Source organism: Spea bombifrons, chromosome 7 (assembly GCF_027358695.1).
Source record: "Spea bombifrons isolate aSpeBom1 chromosome 7, aSpeBom1.2.pri, whole genome shotgun sequence".
Lineage (NCBI taxonomy): Eukaryota > Metazoa > Chordata > Amphibia > Anura > Pelobatidae > Spea > Spea bombifrons.
Window position 1 is genome coordinate 9,713,369 of NC_071093.1, and position 22,200 is coordinate 9,735,568.

Genomic DNA, 22,200 nt, shown 5'->3' on the forward strand with positions numbered 1-22,200 from the left:
AATAATTATGAGTTTTTTAGATTTCTGAAAAAATATTTATGTTTAGGAAAATAAAAGTAAAATGAATAAATATTTTAGTTTTTTTTTGTTTTCGTAATATATCTTTAATAATGAAAAACGACAACCGCAATATACGAAATAAGTCATCGGATTGCTATCAGTACATTTTATTTTTTTGACAATAATACCAGGATTTGCCAACAAGCTATGGGTGCATTATCGCTCATTATAACAATTCCATCAGCATTCTAACGGTGATGCCATTTGGGACCTAAACCTGGCATTCCCACATAGCTGTCTCTAGCGGGAAGCTTGCAAAAATCATTTGTATCTCCAGTCAACATTAAAAAAAACTTATTTCAGATTGCGTGGCAGTTCAGGGCATTCGTTCCATTTACATTTTTTTTCCATGAATAAATAAATAGAATTTTTTTTTTAAATACAACAAAAATACAGGGGAGGTCCCATGGAAAACCAAATGTTGCTGTTTGAGTTTTAAATACATTGTGCTTTAGAGTGATGATGTATGGAGCAGAATGTTTAATTAAATTACTCTTAATTTATCTGCCGACCTAAAGAGTCCTGTGATTGGCCCATTCGTTTTCGGGGAACTATTTCTGTCTTTTGGGACATTTTTTAGTTTTTGAACAAAATTCATTGCCTGGTGCCCACATTGACTCTCATGAGAGGGCGTCACCACACGCGCCACCATTTTAGAGGAAGTTCCTGCCGGGATATGTCTGCAAAGATGCAAAAGAAGATAAAAGACAGCAGATTGAAGCTAGAAGATTGAAGGGAATGGAGAGGAGAAAGGAGAAGATATAAGATGAAAAATGATTAATAGGAAGATGTGGTAGTGGTCGGCAGAGAAACATTTAGAAATCGTGAGAGAATGAATGAGAATGAGGTTGTGAGCGAGTGAGAGTGTCAGAGAGTGTGAGTGAATGTGGGCCCACTAATGTTGTTTTAGTCTGATTCGTTGGGGGTCTGGCCTTGTTTTTAGGGCAGAATTTACCAAAATTCGGTAACTTTGCAATTCGTACAAATATGAATGCACAAGTCTACTTGATGCCCTATAAAACCTAAATCTAACCGTGGTGCTTGCTTTATGGCTGAGCATGCAATGTCATTGCAAAGTCATTTTCCCTCAGACCTTCATTAGTTAGAAGGACCCTCAGAGAGATAAATACCACGGTATTCATCTACTTACCACAAAGCGGTAATACAATGGCTAATCTGGTTTGGCTGGGTGACTGGGATAAGAATACACGGCTCTTGAAAACATTGTAGATTGTAAGCTCATTTGATCAGGGCTCTCCCTATCCTTTGTTTCTGTAAGTGCGAATTGTTATGTGATGCACTGCTTGTTATGTGCTGTTTACCCACCGTGAGTCTCTGCGGAATACGATGGTGCTATAGGGATAAAAAATAATAAATCATTAAAACCAGCATTATTTTTTAAAAAAAACCGTAAAATCCATAACTGTAGTAAAGGAGTCAAACTGCTCCTAGTAATATCCAACAGGCACATACTATGTAAGAAACTAATCTAAAATAGATGCAGTAATATGTAAACTGAAGATATCCAACAGTAACTCCATGCATGTGTCGCGATATTATAGTATGTATATTTATTCTTATTATTTTATTATACATTTTGTTTCTGATTATATTTTGTTTCTTAAGGACGGTAAAACTTGTATTTTATGATATTAAAGATATATTTAAAAAATGCTAACCCCAGACTTTTTGGTTGCACTGTTTCTGAGCTTAAATCTGAATTGTTTTATAGTTAATCAAGCAATTAACATTGGCTACTGGTAAGCAATTTGGCTAGTGCCGTATATGCATACCTGGGAACTGGGGTGAAGCACCGCCTCTCCGGTTCTCCAGGTCAAGACCCGAATCCTCCGGGTCGCAGGAGCGGGGCCTTGACAAGCCCCGCCCATTTTCCCTTTAAATGGGGGTGTCTCCCACTGCCGTGGGAACTCCCACCGACGTCACGGGACCGCCCTCTGACATCAGTGGTCAGTCCTGGCCACGTCCCACAAAGGAAGGCTCTGGGTAGCCGGAGCCCAGACGTTCCCAGGTATGCGTATATGCCTAAATCGTTTCCAAAATGTAAAACTAATGTAGCCAAGCCTGATTATATATATATATATATATATATATATATATATGACATTTTTTCTCACATAGAAACAAAGCATTTGACAGCCGATAAGCTATGTCGACACAGGGGCTGCTACCCCATAACCCCTATGGCTTACCACCGTAGGACCAAGTTTAGTTGTCCTTCATCAAAATATGTTACCTTCAAATCAGCTAGAAATACATGTTTTCTTTAGCATGCATTACATATGAATGTACATGGTTCATCAGGGAGCAAGATCAAAATCCAAGCCTGAGAGACACCCCAAAATCGGGTTACCCTTTGTTTAAGAAATGAAGCCCTGAGCGGCTATAAACAAACGTACCAGTAAAATGTAGGAGAAGCATTAATCTATGAATGTAAGAAATAATCTTAGAGCGACTGAGAAGTGGATACTAACTGAATAATTAGCACGGAAACCCCTCCATTGATAAAACTGCTTAAATGGTTTGTTTAATATGCCTAAGGGTCTTTCCTCCTCTAAACTGTTAATCCCTCGAGGATTTAGAAGGAAAAAAAAAGATTTCAAGCCCATTTCATTGTCAATTTATTAAGAATAATGAATACATTACACAGCCTCGTATTAAGGGTTTGAAAAGGAGAATAAGAGAGGAACTGAAGGCAGAAGATATGTCACAAATCCGTGGGGGGAAAAAAAAGTATGTTAAGGAGAAGAGGGTGGTCAGCTGTGTCGACTTTAATTTAGACAGGGTTTCCTGCAATAACTTTACTGCCTTATTTGCATATTACCCCTTTTGAAAAGTCTCATTATGCTTTCAAAAGTCTTTTCAGGCTTCTTTATATTAATTATAGAAATCATTAGAATAAAAAGTTAACATAATGGTTTTAAGAACAGGCTTCACAAGAGGAATATGTGCATATTTAATCCTCTCTGCTGATGAATTTTTAATCATTCTTCAAGTCCAGGTTTTTATCTTAAAGCCTAACTTGATAACAAACCTAGCAATTGGTAGAACTAATTGGTACAGAATAAGTAAATAATTTATACAATTATAAAAAGCATGGCTGTTTAAAAGGTGTGCAAAGACCCCATGCTTCATAATTGGAGTAGCTCTCCCCAACAGTGCACAGACATGTGGTGCACTACTGACACCTAGTGGCCAAATGTTCTTACTCACTTTTATTAACACATATAAGGTATTATATGTTTTTTATTCAATACATTCTAGCCTTCCATGCAGTCTCATTTATTTTACTCTTTATTATATGTTTTGCATGTACACTTTAGCCCATCCAGTGTCAAACAAAGTGAGTAGCCTTTTGCATTGGAACAAAAAGTATTTCCAAACCATGCCTGGTCATTATAAGAAACGTTCATTAGTAGACACCAGTGGTGATACTTTTATTCACACGATATGCACGTGTTTAAAAATGTTTCTAAAACCATATTTGTGTTTATTAAAATATATATCTTACAAAGAAGATATGGGTCTAGATGCTGAGACGGGAAAAGAGATGTTTCCAAAGGCTATGTGCTCGTAACAAGCGCAAAATTCATAATGCTTACAATTTAGAATATATTTTATTTAGGTAAGCAGGTAGGATGTATACTGTAAAAACTACTATTTTATGTGTAAATGATATAGAAGCTCATCAACAACGTAGGCTGTGGCAGCCTTTATGGTGGATATTTCAGTAAATGCCTTGGCACAAACTTTGCCTGTCTTTGACCACTTCTAATTTTTTCAGAGATACCAGATACCAATCTTGCTAGAATTTCAGCATGAAAAGATTGCTTCTTGGAGCATCTAAAAGTGCATTATGTACACAGGCTTTTATTATTTATGTTTAGGGTATATACACACACATTCATTATGTCAAGGGTCTAAAAGAAGAATATACATGTTTTTAAAAGATCATTTTCCATATCTTACAATTCATATATTCAGCACAATAAAACCTGTTGGAAACTCTGTATGCATTATTAAGTTATAAACGTACATTATTTATAATCTTTAATCATTAGTGCACCTATAGAGGGATCCTGGGTGTAGTTAGGAAAGGTGAACTTATGTGAACTCATGGTAAGTATCCTTGGGGTTTATTATTGCCTTATCACATTATTCTAGAATGTTTGAACAGCGACAGAAGCAGCACATGGAGCGTATGCTTTTTGTTTGCTTATGAATTATAACAAAAAATCTGCTCTTTCATCAGGCGTCTATTCAGTATTAAACTCTTTTTCATATTAAAATCAATAACTGAGTTCTGTTTTTCATTTACATACATGTTGATTGGACGTGCAACCCATGTAGGTGACAGTATACATATATACATACATATGCAAGAAAGACACACATAAGAAGGGTTTAAGTTGAATAATTAGGCTAGTAAAGCAAATAACACATTGGGAAAGAGGGCGTAGGGTGGGGGGGCACTTGTGATGTCACATGTTAGCAGGGATCAAACATTTTTTCTAGCATGCTTGCTGCCTATGTTGCCATGGTAGCAAGCAGCCAGCAATCAGATTTTACTTTCAAGTTTTTTTTTATATAGCTGAAGAAGCTTCTGATTGGTCTATGACTAATTTAATTTAAAAAAAAAAACATTATATGATACATAATTGTAATACCGTACATATTAATTTAGAGCTTGGTGATTCCTTTCAAAGCTGTCAGTGATCATAAAATACACAAGGTTCCTTTACCTAAATTATAAGATTTAGGACCCGGAAAAATAACGGAGGTGGGTCCTATAACTTTTTCAAGCTCCACATACTCTACTATACCACCAGAAGCTTTTTTTATAAAATAATTGTTAAGCAGGCACTTAGTTAACTAGCGAGAAAACTGAATGTATAATTAAGATTGTCAGTAATGGCAAAATGATCCAAAAAAATAACCTCCATAAAAAACACTTTTAAAAATATTTACAAAAAAAACTGTATTTACTAAAACAACAGAAAGACAGAAGATAGCTCTTCTTCATGAATATACTAGTTTGAAACGTTGAACGACTGAAGGATCAACAAAGATCTTTGATACTGATGAAGGTCTCCTGGAGTGGATTATAAAGACGCGTTCCGGTCGAGTACCGAAAAGAAGAGATTGGTGGTTTTGAAATTTGGAAACGACGCGAATGTTAATTTTGGGATATGATTTCAGACCGTAATTCGAGTGCAGTAGTGCTTGAGTTTACAGGGTAACGTCCCCTTATTCAGCTGGTAAAACTCCACAAGTTGTATAAGGTCCGTGAATCGGGTTTGCCCGTCATCCAAAGTGTAGAATCGTTGTCCGTCCTCTTCTGTCTTTTAGAATTAAAAAACAAAACTGTTTAGTGTGAGGCAACATAATGCTGGCAATTAGTAATATTTTTCCTGATTTTTCTAGTAAAAAATAAGCTTTATATAAAAATTGTCATATAATATTAAATTATTCAGGATTGACAGATTATATATATATATATATATATATATATATATATATAGCATTATATATATATATATGGAATATAAAGTGAAAAACAGTACTTACAGGAGAGATTTGGATATGCTTTATTTTCTGACCATGACACATAGAAAGGACAAAAGATTTTGGAGTACTTTGGCTGTCTCGTACCAAAAAAACCCTGGGGAAAACATGTTGACTTAAGAACATTGATAGCCAAGATGTGATAATACATATGTTGGCATCACAGTCGTTTAATGTATTGGAGTTTTTTTTATCATTCATAAATTTACATATGGAAATGCTGTTAGTTTTAGAAGAAAATCATACCAAAAAATACATTTATTGTTATTTAGTTGAAGTTGATAACTTTGCTTGGTGAACACTGGAAAAGATCCAAAGTCACATGAGCTTTCAGGATCTCAGAGGTCTCTCTTTCAGACAGAATTAAGCTAAGAAGTTAGAACGTATTTTGCTATTTCTGCTTAAAAGCAGAAGGTGGCAATGTCAAAATATAGTGGTTATACTTTCAAACAAACTTCAATGGCTGTCGTGTTGATTCATCTTTACAGGACCCAGCTGTTAGGTTTCTATGGTCTACCATCTGGCTCTGACTGCGTAAGAATTGTACATAAAAGCACCTGTCTGATTCAGAACATTAATGCGGGCTTATAAAATATATTTTATTTATAGATTAATTGTGCTTTGAAACATAATCCTGTTCTACATTCAAAGATAATTCTATATCTAAAAATAATGGTAAAAATATTGTACTATCTTCATAAATTCATTATCTATCTATCTATAATATATATATATATATATATATATATATATATATATATATATATATATATATATATATATATATATATACGCTTTAGACCCATTGAACTTACCCATTTACAAGACCTTGCTGATTTATCAATTTCTGAGCTTCGTCTCTGGACACTTTGTGATGGAACCACGGCTGTGATATGTGTACAGCTAAACATAGATGAAGCACAACAATATTTTTACTTTATCTATTCATACTGAAATACTGTAGCATGTATGTAAAATATACCGCCTATGCAAATAATTCAGCAGACGTCATCTACAGCAAGAAAATAATAACCGGATCGGATAGAGTTTTTAATGAAATGGTGCAGGCAAAGTCTATGAACTACATGGATTCTACATTATTGTACTTCCATGTATGAACCCTATTTACTAAAGTCCCCTTAAGTAAAGCGGGTGCCACATTCCCAGTCCAGCCACCCCAAAGTTTATGGAAATCTCATGGTGCATTGACCTTGACTTGAACTCACCCAACTTTTAGTGAATATTGGATAGTTTGAACATGAAACTGCATGCAAGTAGTGGCTATTTATGTCACTAAGTTAACAACTGAACTCTAATTAATTTGTTAAAATATGTCTATAACCTATATGCATTATAGTTACAGTCCTATTTAGTTGAAAAAAGCTTTGTGCCCATCGGGTTCATTTTATCCAACTATGCCTTAGTCGATCCAAGAATGCTAACTGCATTGGATTTTAATGAGTAAATCATTTTTACTTTAAAAACTGATTTTTTATTTTAAAAGCAAAGGCTAAAAATATCCAGGGATCAAGACAAGAATCTGTGTTTAAATGTATGCCAAGGATACCTAGGTTCGTTGAGGGACTCTGAGATGTTGTTTGGGTGCCATGGGCACTGATACGTCCACAGCTTTTCCTCTGAAACAAAGAATTATAGGAAAAGTGAATTGATTTTATGAACCTAAAACCCATTGGTAGATGATTGGAGCGTCCATTGTGATCTCTGATGGGCTTACCTCTTATAGGCTGTAGAAACTGTCATTCAAAACGTACTTAGAATCACAGGTTTACATTGGCAGATCCCTTTAGAGTCATCATGTTTATTCTCTATACTTTTTAATCAGTGGTGGTACGACTAATAAAGCAAAAGAGCTCGGGGGAACCACCAATATCATTGGACCATGTGAAATATGCCCCCTTCGCTGATCTCGATAAGCAATTTGCTGATATTATTAGACAAACATATATAAAGATAGGGCTATTTCTGGCACCAAGCTACCATAAATCGACATGACTGTGTTAAATAACTTTTTAAGTATTTTTTTTTGCCTTTTTAATTTTAATTTAGATATTACAAACCCTCCACAATAATCCTTCTTGTAGAGCAATGGAAAGAACTTCTGTAGGGTTCTCGACTACCCTGCTTTTATGTCCAGAGAAATCCATGGCCACCAGAGAATTTTCTGATATACTCCTCTGCAAAGACACCAAAAAATATAAAAATTCAAGAACCCAGAAGTGGAACCGAAGCATAAACAAGCAGTATTAAAAAAATAAAATAAACTAGGTTAAAGAAAACCGCTGTAAATGGAGTGTGAACTGTAGTGTACATTCCACAATAATATAAATATGTTCCAACAAAAACAAAAGAGGCTAATCTGAGGGAAAAGCCAAAAAAAGCCAATGTCAAGTTGTGTCCTGATGGGAGCCCTGCCATTTTGAATTATTTTCAAGACGACCTCTTAGAAAATAGGGTGGTTATTGGCACATTCTTAATAAACCTATTTATTAGTTTTAGTATGTTGCCAAACACCAGCCTTTCAATTGCTTTATATCACAAAATAAAAGTCTGTATTGAACCGTATATACGGCACTTTGCAAGCAATGTTATAAAAGTGGTTTATGTCCTATTTGTGATAACGTCGTGATACCATCTCAGTTGTAGTTTTCAAGCATCCTCACTTTTCTGATTTTATTTCTCTATATCAGAAGATTGTAAGAGACAATGGAAGGATATGATTATATCCCCCTATATCTTGAGATTAACTTTTTAGAACACCAGCAATTTTGTTTTTATCTTTTAGTTTTATTCCACTAGAAAACTTTATCTCAAATCATTGCTTTGGCCTTAGATCATAACCTCATGAATGCCAGATCCTTAAATCGAGCCCATGCTTGAAACATGGGCATCTCCAAGCAAACTTTAACCGGTTTCTTAAACTTTCTGTGTAAGGCATGTATCCAAGGTTGAGAGATACAAAAACTAACACACAAAATTCTCTTAAGAAATGATGGAGGAATTAAATAATTTTGATATACTCTTTCTGTTTAGTGTGCTAACATAACATCACCTTATAATTGTTATTATCATTATCAATTATTATCATCATAGCAGCATCCTAAAAATTAACAGAAAAAAGGTATTAAAAATGTTTTATTTATACAACTTAAAAGCCATAGAATAATGTGAGGATGTGGCGGAGATGTGATTCCCTAGGTCTCCCGGTCAGTTTCTTCCTTATCTGGGTAGGGGCACAGAGTTTGGCATAGCCCACTTCCCGCCTAGTTTCTGCCTATTTCCTGCCCACTTCCCTCCCACTCCCCTCCCACTGAAGTCAGTCTCTGGCTAGCCCTGTGCCTATATATGTCTAGCAGGGCCAGATTAGTGATGGCGAGGTGGCCCTGGCACTTTAATGCCAGCTACTGAGGTATGACCAGGCATATCCAGCCAGTGGCTGCACACTACGGCACCCATTCTGCCGCTGGAGCGTCAGATCTGGTGAGCGTGTGGCACTGCTGCCAGTGGTCCAAAGTGCATTAGCCGGTTGTGCCAGATGGACAGTCCGGGATTGATGTCTAACCTTGGCCCTTCACAAAGCCACTCCCTTAAAGTGTGGGGTTCCGGGTAGCCTACCCTGCGAAGCTCCCAAGTATAAGAATAAGCGTGTCTAACAGTTACGTACCGTAGGCGACAAACTTTGACCATTAGCTTCACGTTGGCGTTGTTGTGGCCTGATATAATTTTTGTATATCTGCATTCCATGCTGAAAATCAATGCAGAGTAAATTTTAAAAAAATTCCTAAAATATATTGCAGACATAAACAAAATATACTAAAATGTAATTCATTACTTGAAAACAGATTGGGTTATTATAGCTTGTTGTTACAATGGGCATCCACGGTAATTCTTCCAAGAAGCCACACAATAAGTTAGGGTCAAACATTCCCTAGCCATATTAATTGTTGGTCATCAGAGGACTGAGTCTCTACCATTGACAACAAAAACAGATAAGAAAAATCTAATTAAATCTCATCTATGAAATGGGGCAATAAAATACATAACATTTGCATATTGTTCAGTGGACCCAGCAGAGGCTGCAAAAAGAAGAAGCAACACTCATCAGTGGGCCTTCTCATTGCTTACCCAGCTAACAATGGCTCTATCAGGAAATTTCTGGGGGTGCAAATGTCCCTCTTGCCCCTCTATGTGGACAAGAGGGACGTTTTCACCCAATTTGGGATTGTTCTTACTCTATAGACAGGTCGGAACCCTGGTACCCCAACATGTTATTTCCATCCATGGTCCATCAAGTTATCGCATCACTTACTTATGTATCATGCAGATAGATTTACGTCTAAGTCAAACCATGACAGATAAATGCGGCAACTGGAAATAGTACCTTGTACAATCTAATTGCTGTCACCCAGCATGCTTTAGTCTCTTCATTCTCTGCACACAGCAGTTTCAGGGCCTTGACTCCTCCTTGATTAGGCTAGAAAGCCACAGCACATTTTGATTAGTGCATGTCTTGTAGGAAATACCTGTTGAAATAAAAGTCACTAAAATTCTCCTTTTTAAAATGTTTATATGTGTTAATGTCGACACAATTTGAACATCGTGGTGCTTACATCATCAGCAGCTTATGTGCACTTTTTACTTAATAACTATTAGAAAAACAAAATTATAAAAATATACCTTTAAGCAGAAGCCATAATCATTTGGTGCCCCGTATAATTTTTTTCTAGAGAGTATCATGTAAACATTATTTTCACTGAGGTCACTGAAAAACTGTAGATGCCTAGGGTCCTGAAAAAAATAAGAACTGTAGTCAATGGTAGAAAATAAATACAGCTAGAAGTTAATGATTATAATTCAGTTGCTCGGACTAGACAGACCATTCAAGATGCTGTCCTTTTTGGCACTCGGGTGGTAGGGTGATCGGATATTTCTATTATAAATGGGTATGGTAAAAAAAAAAAATTATATATATATATATATATATATATACTTAATGTGCAAATTGTAACTGATCTCTCACTTAGGTTAACTGCAGGTGCTTATTTACATGGGAATATAACTTGATTGAGACTTCTGTCCCTTCCTGTCATTTGTACCCAAAAGCGACGTTTAAAAATAATCTGTGCGCCATAAAAGGTAAAAAGCCAATTTCTTTTAAGAATGAATACAAACAAAATATCAGTCATGATGCATGTGAGAAAAGTTACATACTTAAGAATATCACCAACTATCTCGGCAACAGACTAGTGTACCATTGGTTGCCTGCCAAACCAATGCTTTGACTTGTGATGGGCATACGAGGGAACCCTCAGGGTTTGACTCTGAGACTCTGGGTTTTTTGCCCCAATCTCAGGGTCTCAGGAGTTCATTGTGCTGCAAAATAGGCAATATGCATTAAAAAAGTGGACAGGACTATGATGTTAATTGGTTGGAGAAGAAAGTGGTCTAACTGGTGGAAATGTCTAGTAGTAGCAAGAGTTCAGCCACAAAGTGGTAGATCACGCACCCTCACAGAGCAGGGCTGTCGAGTGCTGCAGAGTGCAGTACGTAAAAACAATCTGTCCTCTGTAGTATCACTCACTACAGAGATCGAAACTGCGCCTGGAAGCAACATCAGCATAAACTCTGTGGGTTGTGAGCTTCATGAAGTGGGTTTCCATAGCTGAGCAGCTGCACACAAGCCGAAGATCACTATGCACAATGCCAAGTGTTGGCTGGAGTGGTGTAAAGCACAAAGCCACTGGACTCTGGAGCAGCGGAAACGCATTCTCTGGAGTGGTCATTCAAACTTCACCATCTGGAAGTCTGATGGAAAAATCTGGGTTTGGCAAATGCCAGGAGAACACTACCTAATGGTGCCTATTGCAAACTTTGGTTTGAATTATATACTTCAAACTTTGTGATTCAGGCCTTCTCGTCCAACATCAGTGTCTGTCCCTACAAATGCTCTACTGGATGAATGGGCAAGAGTGGAAGTTGTTATAGCTGCAAAGGAGGGGATTAACTTCATATTAATGTCTATGTGGTTAGAATGCAAAGTCCATTTTGGTATAATGGTTAGGTGTCATATAGTATATGTGTGTATTGTAAACAATATATGCTGTAAATATATGGCACAATTTTACCCCAGGAACAGCCAACCTATTGATCAGTAGGTATAATAAAGACCTCCGTCCTAAAATTCATTTCCCCATGGATGAACATGTCACAGATTGAATGGTCTTGAACACTGAGCTACATCCCAACAATAGCTGAAGGGCAGCATGTTACCCAACCCACCATCACCCTAATGTTTTGGTTTCAGCTCACATGTTAGTACAGTTTAGAATTCTCATTTGTCACAATACCTTTGATGTTCCTTTTGTAGAAAAATATAGCCCGGAGCGACGTAACACAAAGAACATTTTTTTCCACGTTTTTTTCCCCTTTTCTGTCATGTATAAGTAGCTCTGTATTTCAGGATAGGTACTTGTACTCAAAAACATCTATAAAGACAACAGTTGACACAATAATAAAGAAACTGCATGTGATGACATAACTTAGGTGTTCCATGTTTCCACTTCATGTGAGTTTTTATATTTATATTGTAAATATTCTCATTTTTTAGTAAGCATTTTTTATATCTAGCTTAGCGATTTTCACTAAATTTGTCTATGCTCAACAGTGGCTTTCTAATTGAATTCCATTACATAGCGGTGATAATTGAGAGAGCTTGAGTGAAACTTGGATGGCCCTGTCTAAAATATATTTAAGTCATTGAGATGTCTTGAAAGTAACCCCTCAGTCCTATTTGCAGAGAACCCTCCTGGAAATTCTCTTTCTCCAACTTTCTCTTCACTCAATTAAACCTCATTTGTATTTATTGCTTGATGATTTTTTCTCACATGTTGTATTTACAGGATCAGGCTATCGTGGAATATCTGGAAAAGTACAGACATTTTCCTGCATGTTTTTTTTTTTTAATCTGTACAAAATACAGAAGATAATTGATGCCCCCAACCGGCCATTAACACTATGGAAGACTGCGCTCCGAGTTAGGCCTAGGGCAGCGTCAAGGGTGATTACGGCCCTAGGTTTAATTGCTTTGGTGATATTTAGTTGAAAAGTTTATCTTATAGAAGCCAATCTCAGCTGCAATCTTCTTTATTCAATCATTTTCTTGTCTTGATACAAAAAAAATCTGCCTTAAACCAATCAACAGCAATCAGTAACTTAGCAATAGGGAATGGTGAGGAATAATCATGAGGATCTATTGAAGTCAAGATGGCTTCCACAGGATCGATATAATAAATATATATTGCTTATATCAATATTTATACCGTATAGAACAGTAAAACTAAGTGTAAAGCAAGACAATGTATAAGAAATGGTTTTGTGCTTACCTTTAATGTATCTAAAGGTGCTGTTGTACCATTACTTTCACTTGAATAGGACACCATTGAATCTGGAAAATAGGTCTATTAAGATAAAATGATAAGTACAAAGACACCAAATCATTATATAAATGCACTACATATCTATTTAATTATCACTATGATCGTGTCGTCTTCCCAGCATATACTAATATTGTTCTTTATTTAATACAAAGCAGGGATCAGTTGGTAGGCTTTATCAAGGAAATTTAAACTTGTGTTGGCGTTTATTATGCTAGTAGGACAGATGGCATACATATTAATTTTACAAAGAATACATCGTCATCATCCATTGCCTTATGGAGTGCGAAGCTGCCCTTTTAGTGTATATCTTTTGATAGTTTGTTTTCTAACAGGTTTCATAAAGTTAAAAATCCGAGAATCCAAGGAACAATGTGTATGTTGCAAGCTTTCTTTTATGTTTGGGAAACTAGAAGGGGTTTTCCAGGTATTCCAAAAATTCTTCTGAATGGAACAGGCTGAAACTACAATAGCTTTTCATATTCTCCTGATTATATTATAATAGGCATATTCATAACTGACCATTTACATAGGAAGGATGATATGTATTGGTTTTTCTACACAACAATCATCTCCAGCATCTGAAGAAGAGGCCTCTGAACATATTTTTTGTATTGGTCCAATAAAAAGTACCAACATCAATAAGACTTTGTATTTTTGATGGCGCTGACGCTAAATAGCTGAAAGCAGTGACTTTCTTACCTCTGGATTTTTGAAAAACTCAAATTTTCCATAATATTTCCTAAAATAAAATCTGCTGTCTTCCTCCATGTCCCAATTAGACTGCACTTCAATCACCATCTCGTGGTCCTCTACAATTCTTTCTGTAATGAAACGATAACATTTTAATCTGTATTAGAAATTCTAAAACCAACGCAAGAAACCTCACCAGTGTTTCTTTAAGGCTCGTAGATGTCGGTACTTAACTGATTACATTTAGAAGGCGGGTGGGGGGGATGGTCTAAGAACTAACCAAATAATCATTTCACACAAGCATTGAATGCTGGATCCTCCCAACAGGGGGTATTTGAGGCTGGGGTCTGACTTGACAGCCCAATCTCAAATGTATAGGCAGAAAAATCCCTAGTGCAAGACCTAGTATTATGTCCTAGTGGCCACTTGGACAACTTCACGAAGTATATATTAGTACATGCTAACATTTCAAACGGGTCAAACACTTTTTTAGCTTTTATGTGATGGAGAGATTTGAGAATACAAGTAAATATACGTATTATCCATCTTCTTCACTTAATACACTACAGTGTTTTGTTTTATAATGGTAACCCATTTTTCTTCTTCCCACCTTGCTTGAACATGCTTTCCCACTTAATCAAACCATTAATTGCACTCTCCAGTATGCCAAGCAAACAAAGAAACAGATCTGTCGCTTTATTCTTTCATCTAAACGTTTAATCACATAAAAACACAGAAATGTTTAAGACGCTGTTTCAGTGTAATATGCATGACTTTGCGTCATATGATAATTAACTATTTCCTGACAAATTATAAAAGAGGAATGATTAAAGAAGGGTTACAGCATTCACCAGTACTAGGAATAATGTGTTCTGCTGCATTTAGATACATTAGTGATAAACATTAATACTGCCACCATATTTACTGTATATATATATATATATATATATATATATATATATATATATGTGTGTGTGTGTGTGTGTGTGTGTGTGAACAAATAGAAGCTATTCTTAAATTGTCTCCATTACCAAGGCCAAGGTTTGATAGGTGTTCAAATATAGTCCAGCTGTGATCATCGACGTAACGGTTCTTCAGAATAAGTAACTGGCATACATCCCTACATGATATGTCATTAGGAACTTCCAAGGCTCTGCTGGTCCCATCCTCGCTGTATACTTTAATCACCTGTAAAAATACAACATGGTTGTTCCTATGAAATTTATATTAAACTACCACCATTAGGAAACTTCTCGCAACCATAAACACATCAGGTCCTCCACAACACCACTTCTTCGTGTCAGTGTATAACACCAGATATTCTAGAATTTAGATGGTCATTCAGCAATGTTACCTAGTTGTGGCTAGTGTAGTTTGGCCAGAGCAAAGTATGAAAACATTTATTTATTGGATCATTTTGTAGGTTTGTTATAGAGAGCTGGTATTTTTTGTGTGCGTCTTATGGTCTGCTACGTAGGGCTCCACCAGTGGAAATAAAAGTTATATCTTAGCTGTGATGCTTGGGTATGTAAGAATAAGCAGCCTGGGTTTGACAAAGACCTGCTGGTTTAGGAAACATAACAAAACATAAAATACAATTTACGAGCAAGCACAGGCAAAACTACAAGCAAGAACACAGACAACGACTCAACTAAACCAAACAAGATCCTGGCTAATGGTATACAGAGGCCCACACAGAATGCCTGCATCTTATATGAAAATGGTAGATACCTTCTGGATTGATATTATATATGATTGATCTTTATATGGCATCTTTTACCTAGAACATTACATTCAAATAATAGAACTCACAAAAGTACTAGAACATTAAGTCATTTTCTTAAATGTGGTCAAAAATATCACCCATTTGTAGTTCTATTTTCATATTATATTATATATTGCATATATAAAACTTAGCTCTCCTACTTTTAAGTGTATATACTGTATTCTCTAAAGATAACACGCACTAAAACTTACATAACAGCAGTTAACATCTTTTACGCCAACACTATACTTGTTCCATACGCGTTCTGGGTGACATGAACTGCATTTAGCGTGGTGTACTTATTTGTCCTCATAAGGACTGTAGTTAAACTGTTTGTTTTCAGATCTCCCTCTTTTCTTTCCATTCCCTTTATTTTCCTTGTTCACCATGGCTAACATTCTCCGTACAAAACTATGTACTCCCTTTTTTCAACTTGTTTGTTTTTCCTTTATTTAGAACATGATGCAACGTGAGATTTATAAACAAAATAAATGTGTTCTAGGCCAGTAAGACAGAATCTACCCATCTATCTCTGTATAGATTTTTCCTATCTCTATGTAAAACCTGGACATAATTACTCCCAGGAGAAGCCACCAAGACATAGTGCAGATTCCTCCTCACTCATGGAAAATGGAGCTAACCTCTCATACCTGCAATGATCCTCAAGAATGTTGGGGTTCCATAAACTAGAAACAGTCTAAGACCTTGTATGTTGGCACGGTAGATATAAGGCTTCAGTATCTCTTTAAGTGTAACAATGACATGTAATATAATTGGTCTTTTGCAATAAAAAATGTTCAGAAGTTGGACCAGTTTAGCTAAAATTTAAGAGACAGAGCAATGTTATGATAAATCGCGTAGCTGGCCCGATGACGTTAGGTGTCCTGATGATGTTCCATCTCAGGCTTCGTTATTTTGTACCAAACTGACAACGACTTTGCACCTTTGTAATTTTGTATTATCACCAGCTTCAAAGAAATCAACGCTTCAATCTCAACTCTTAATAGCTAGTGGCAGTTTCTTAATTATTACCTGTTATTTTGATGATATCACTAATAATTAGCACATCAACCTTATTGAATTGTAGAGCAGGTAAAAAATTGTTGATTTGCTGCACCCAGCTCACACTTAAAACAGAATTTAAAAATAAGATGAAAATAGATTAAATAGGAAAAAGATGACAACAACAGTGGCTCGCCCAGAAAAGAAGTGTTTTTAATAATAAAAAGTATGGAAAAGTATGGACCTGGTAGACAACATATCTGGTGGCTGAGGTTGTGGGGTTGCCTTCACCAGGTTTTTCCCGATGTTAGCAAGAAGAAGGGTGTGCCAGGGAAATCTTTTTAGATCCTAAATCCTACATAACTCTCTGATCACCTTTTAATTGCTTGATTTACAAAACCATTCTTTGAAGTAAAGACGTTCTGTTCGGGCCACCTGGGATTTATTCATTAGACATTTTTGCTCTGTAGGGCTGATTTTGCCCGAATTGAAGGTCCCTACAGAATTTCCCTTTTCCTGTTTTTAAAGGATCTTCTGATCTCTAGATTGTTCATCTTGGATGATTTGTATCATTTTTAATCTGAGGGTGAAATAATATTGAGCTGTTTATCTATTTTAACCATTTGAATCCAAAGCGATGGAAACTATGTACATCAATTTATAACTACAGCAGCACAATTCGACTGGAAAATAATGACAAACTATTGACATTTTCCCAAAGACCGTATTTTATACATAAATATGATATAATTGTATTTAATATATACATATATATATATATATATCATTTAATTTATTATTTAATATTATTAATAATATATTATTATTATGTGATATACTGTATAATATGTTTTTTTATTCGACACATAACCATAATAACTTGATCTTTGTGTAAAGTTATTAGCTCTATATTAAGCATGTATATTATGCATCAGTGTATATTATATGAAATATTTTACAGATCTGAATTATGATGTCACGTAAGGGCAGTTTCAACAGATTTAAAATTATTTTTTTGTGCTTATGTTTATTTCAAGCATATGTATTAACACAATTTGAGTAGAATTTTAACTAATAAGGCTAGATTACTTTAATTTTTCATAAAATTAAAAATAAAATAATAAAATTAACAAATCATGAATTATGCTAAAGCCCCCCCCCAAAAAAAAAAAAAGATCAACGGATGATTTAATTCGATCAAATAACATTGGGTCGTTTAATGTGAATTATAAATAAGGAATAATAGTTATTAAAGAAAACAATGGGAATTATAATTCAGGCTGATAAAACCCTTTATAAACAGAACGAACAGGATAAAATAATAATCAGAGACGTCATATAGCTGTGCAGAGCTGTACTGTATGGGATTTTTTTTTACAATCAATAATTACTGAATAAAACGAGTCCAGTGCAAGAATGACCTTTACCGGCGTTCCAGTGCCTCTCTGGCCTTTGACCAGTAAAAATCCATCTCCGCCAGTTAGCACAGGACTGGCCACAAAAATGTTGTTAATCTGTAGTTTACAGCACATCATAACAGATTGTAAATGAGAAACTAATATTCTCTTTAACCCCCTGGCTGCCAGATGGGGAGAACAAAGCCGAAAAAAAAATGTTCTGTTTACATCTGCCATCAAAATGTAATCAGTGTCGCACATCTATTTACTTAATGCGTGCAATTATATGGGTACAATGTGCTGCATTGTGAATTATCCAGGTGGATTGATTTGGCTTCCATTCAAATTACGTAAATAAACAATTTGGACTTTTGACGTTGACTGGGAGTATTAACTGTTTGGGTGCCAGAGGCTTCAGAAACACAGGAGGGAAATAGGACTGTATAATAACTCATTGGCATCATAGCTTATGCTGGTACTCACTATTATGTTTTTTTTTTTCTTCTTTACTTTACAAAGAGAGTGGTAGATAAATGGAACAGCCTCCTAGAAGAGGTGGTGCAGGTTAATAAAATGAGGGAATTTAAACATGCATGGGATAGGAATAAAGTTATCCTGAATCTAAGACGAGACCAACGGCAGATTAGGGTCTGAGTCTTTACAGAAGGAAATAAGTGGGCCGAATGGCTCTTATCTGTGGTCCAATTCTATGTTTCTATGACATTAGGATGGTCTTTCAGATGATACAAGGAGTGTGAAAGGGAAAGTATGTGTCTTCTAAAAATAGTACATGGATGTATAAGGAAGTGACAATGGGAAGGAATGGCCCCGTGTAAAATCCTAGGCTTTATTTTACATTTAAACTTTTATTATATCTGTGCTTTATTTTGTTTTAGAATTCCAAACCATACAGAGCAGTAAATTAACCCCTGCTGTTCTACGTCAGGATTCATTACGTCGATTTATGTGTACAGGGAGATTATACTTCATTTCAAAATAATACATATTTAGACGCGCGGTATAAACTTTCATCGAGGTCACAAAAGTTTCATTTCTTTCTCCCAGTCGTCTTAACCCTTTGAGTGCCAGAGGATAAAAACACTGAATTGCCCAAAAGCTTTAAGAGTCAATCTAAACATAATCTATTTGACAGGCAATGTTCCAAGCCACATAAAAAATAACCACAATCAGGAAAAATAAATAAATATATGTAAATTTATGTAAAAAATCCCTCTTCTTTATCTCCCATTTATTAGAAGTATGTGGCTCAATGCAAACGTCTTGTAAATGATAATATGCCCTACCCTTTTCTGCAGAACCAGTGGAGTGATCGCCGGCAAAGTTACCCTCCTCGCATACAAACTCATGTTTGCTCTTCATTCAGTAGGTTTACACTACGAATAATAGTCCAGGATATGCAGTCACTTTAAGTATTCCGTAGTTGTTCCAACACTGAACAAGCAAAAACTGTGAAACTAGCTATACTCAAAGCCAATTAAAAATAACTGTGGGAGAGAGCTAACAAACAGCCAATCACAGCGGTTTCAAGGCTTTACTTTTGTCCTTGAAAGCACATTCTGATACTTTTGTTTATAATACTTAGGAATCGCAGACAACAGTCGCTGGAACCTTTAAATTCAAAAGCCCCTATTGTCAGATGAAGTCGAAGTACTCAGTAAAAAAAATAAAGAAATACTGGTACATCTTTAAACCACGAAAGCCTGTCTCAAAAAGGGACCCCACAACTAAAACAGTATTCACCGGGTAGCTGTAGAGCACAAAACCAAGGCATTCATTGTATAAATCCTAGTAAAGAGTACGGCAAGAGAAACATGACTTATTATTCTGAATATTATGTAGTAATCCTACAAAGATAAGATTGCAAGGTCAGTTTTGTTCACGTTAGGTTGCATAGGTTGCATAGGATGTTGTGGGCCCCTAGGCAGAGCTGGCTTCCTCTCAGATACCTCGGATGAATCTTTTGGACCCCTTTTGGACCGGTAGACAATAGAGGTCCAGCCATTGGCAGGTTAGTAGAAATCGGACATCTCTCCAAAATTACAATAGCATCTGTGATAGAGAGTGAGGTCCATGCCTCCTCAGACCTAAATTGGCTCTAAAACTTTAAGGCCAGCAGCTGATAAAAGACCCGTGTATAGTTCCCTACTGGATAGATGAAGACACAAGCTACAACCTTACACTATTACAGCAGGTGGATGCAGGTCTCCAGCAGGCAGCTACACAATAAAGCATTCGATGGGCTGCGTGAGTGGCTATAATTGATAAACACATGTGCCCGATGAGGCCCACATGGAACATGGATGAGGCTCCACTCTTCTGGGAAGGCTTTCCGCGATATTTTGGAGTGTTTCTGTGGAAGTCTGTCTTAATAGACCATGCTTTGTGCACAGGAAAGGTAAACTGGTGCCACAAAGTTGGAAGCATACAATTGTCCAACATGTCTTGGTATGCTGTAGCATTAACATTACCCTTCACTGGAAGTAAGGGGCCCAAACCCTGAAAAACAGCCCCAGACCATTATCCCTCATCCACCAAACCTTACAGCAGGCCCTATGCATTCCAGTAGGTAACGTTCTCCTAGCATCCACCAACCCAGGTTTGTCTCTCAGACTTTCAGGTATTGAACCGTGATTCATAACTCCAGAGAACACATTTCCACTGCTCCATTGGCGGTGGCTTTACACCACTCCAGCGGATGCTTGGCACTGTACATAATGATCCGCAGCTTGTGTGCATCTCCTTGGCCATGGAAACCCATTTCATGAAGCTCCCGACACAAAGTGCTTGTGTTGATGTTGCTTCCAGAGGCAGTTGTTTGTACTCTCTAGTGAGTGATGCAACAGAAGTTGATTCTTCCTAGTCTTCCACTGTAAGCTGCTGTTACTCCTAAACGCTTCCACTTCACAATAATAGTACTGATCTTCTTATTCTCTTCACCCTCCCCCTTTCCTTCCACACCCCTCCTTTTCTATTGTTTCTATCCCCAATCCTCCATTTGCTTGCATTCAATATTCCCCTTACCTCTATCCTCCATGGCACTTCAACGTTCTTGATGCCAGGAAAAACAAAGGTTTAACCCAGCCATGTGTTGCCTACAGATTTACTTCCTTATCAGGGCCGATCTCACTGGCCATTCAGCCAACTGTTTAGGGTGCCTGGACCAGGGGGATGCCGACTGTCGCAGAAACTGCCCCCAACCTGGTCTGGAACCTGGCACAATGAAAGCCTCCATAACGTGTGTGAAACATGCACAAGAGATCTATGTTTGCATAGGCATTCAAAAAGACATGGCTTCTACTGGTATGGGGTAAGAAAAGGGGCTTCTTGTCTGGGGCACTGTTGTCTAGGGCAGACCTTGACCCTAATGAAACAAAATCTGGTAATAGTTCAACCATTGTGACACCTTACAGAGAACAAAATGTGCCACATTGTAATTGATCATATAAAAAGTACCATCAGGCCATCAAAAAAAGCCAATGTCTGCCACGTTCCACTTACCGGCGCCTATAAACTCAACAGGCTTATAAATTAGATTGGCTTGGCTGATAGGAGTTTTTGTAAACTAACCAACATTTCATGTACTCTGCTGATGTTAAAACTCTTACTTAAACTAAACTTATTTGCAAGATAAACACTGCAGAGCAGATATCTACTTATTTGTCTGCAAACCTAAATGCTTTGTGACATTTTTAGTATAATTTATTGATTTGCAGTGAGCGAATCCAGCGTTTGAGATCTAATTTCTTAATCTGGAGCCAGCATTTCCAAACACTTTTAAGTAATACTTGACAAGAGTTCAAAAATGACAAATTCTAGAAAAATAAATGCATATTTAGCAAATTGCTAATCTGTTTTTATCCTTGAAATGCTTAAAGTAAACTTGGCAGGAAATGCGACCACTGCACATTTGCGATTTCCATTCTTTCCTGTAATACAGGAATGGGAAGGTTAAAAAACAATAAAAAAAAGTTTCAAGAATGAAATGTTCACTGAGCAAAAATGGGATTCAATTTACAAGAATTATGCATGTGCCCTGGTTAGTGCTAAATTGGAAAGAGCCAAACTGGGGTTTTTTTTGCCTTCTTTTGGATCAACAGCAACAAATTAACAGATATAGGAAAGGCTGAACTTGATGGACGCATGGTTTTTTTCAGCCTATATAACTATGTAACCTGATTCTTATTTGTGCCAATGTTTCATAGTGGAATCACAGTAGTGTCGAATAACT

At 36.5% G+C, this 22,200-nt stretch overlaps 1 protein-coding gene and 1 long non-coding RNA gene across 2 annotated transcripts; both read right to left on the reverse strand.

Moving 5' to 3' along the window:
- Positions 1-3,928: 3,928 nt before the first annotated feature.
- Positions 3,929-4,519, reverse strand: LOC128501925 (uncharacterized). The gene is made up of 2 exons (XR_008355070.1): positions 4,351-4,519; positions 3,929-4,315 (listed from the first exon to the last, which is right to left on the reverse strand). It is a non-coding gene; the product is annotated as an uncharacterized LOC128501925 (long non-coding RNA).
- A 422-nt stretch (positions 4,520-4,941) lies between these two features.
- GRB14 (growth factor receptor bound protein 14) lies at positions 4,942-19,389 on the reverse strand. Its single transcript, XM_053471270.1, has 13 exons — positions 19,256-19,389; positions 14,819-14,975; positions 13,797-13,918; positions 13,044-13,118; positions 12,009-12,146; positions 10,339-10,449; positions 10,043-10,135; positions 9,326-9,406; positions 7,722-7,838; positions 7,211-7,280; positions 6,459-6,546; positions 5,647-5,740; positions 4,942-5,420 (listed from the first exon to the last, which is right to left on the reverse strand). The coding sequence occupies exons 1-13, from the start codon at positions 19,316-19,318 to the stop codon at positions 5,274-5,276; spliced, it is 1,356 nt and encodes a 451-aa protein (XP_053327245.1). The 5' UTR covers positions 19,319-19,389; the 3' UTR covers positions 4,942-5,273.
- Between the last annotated feature and the right edge of the window lie 2,811 nt (positions 19,390-22,200).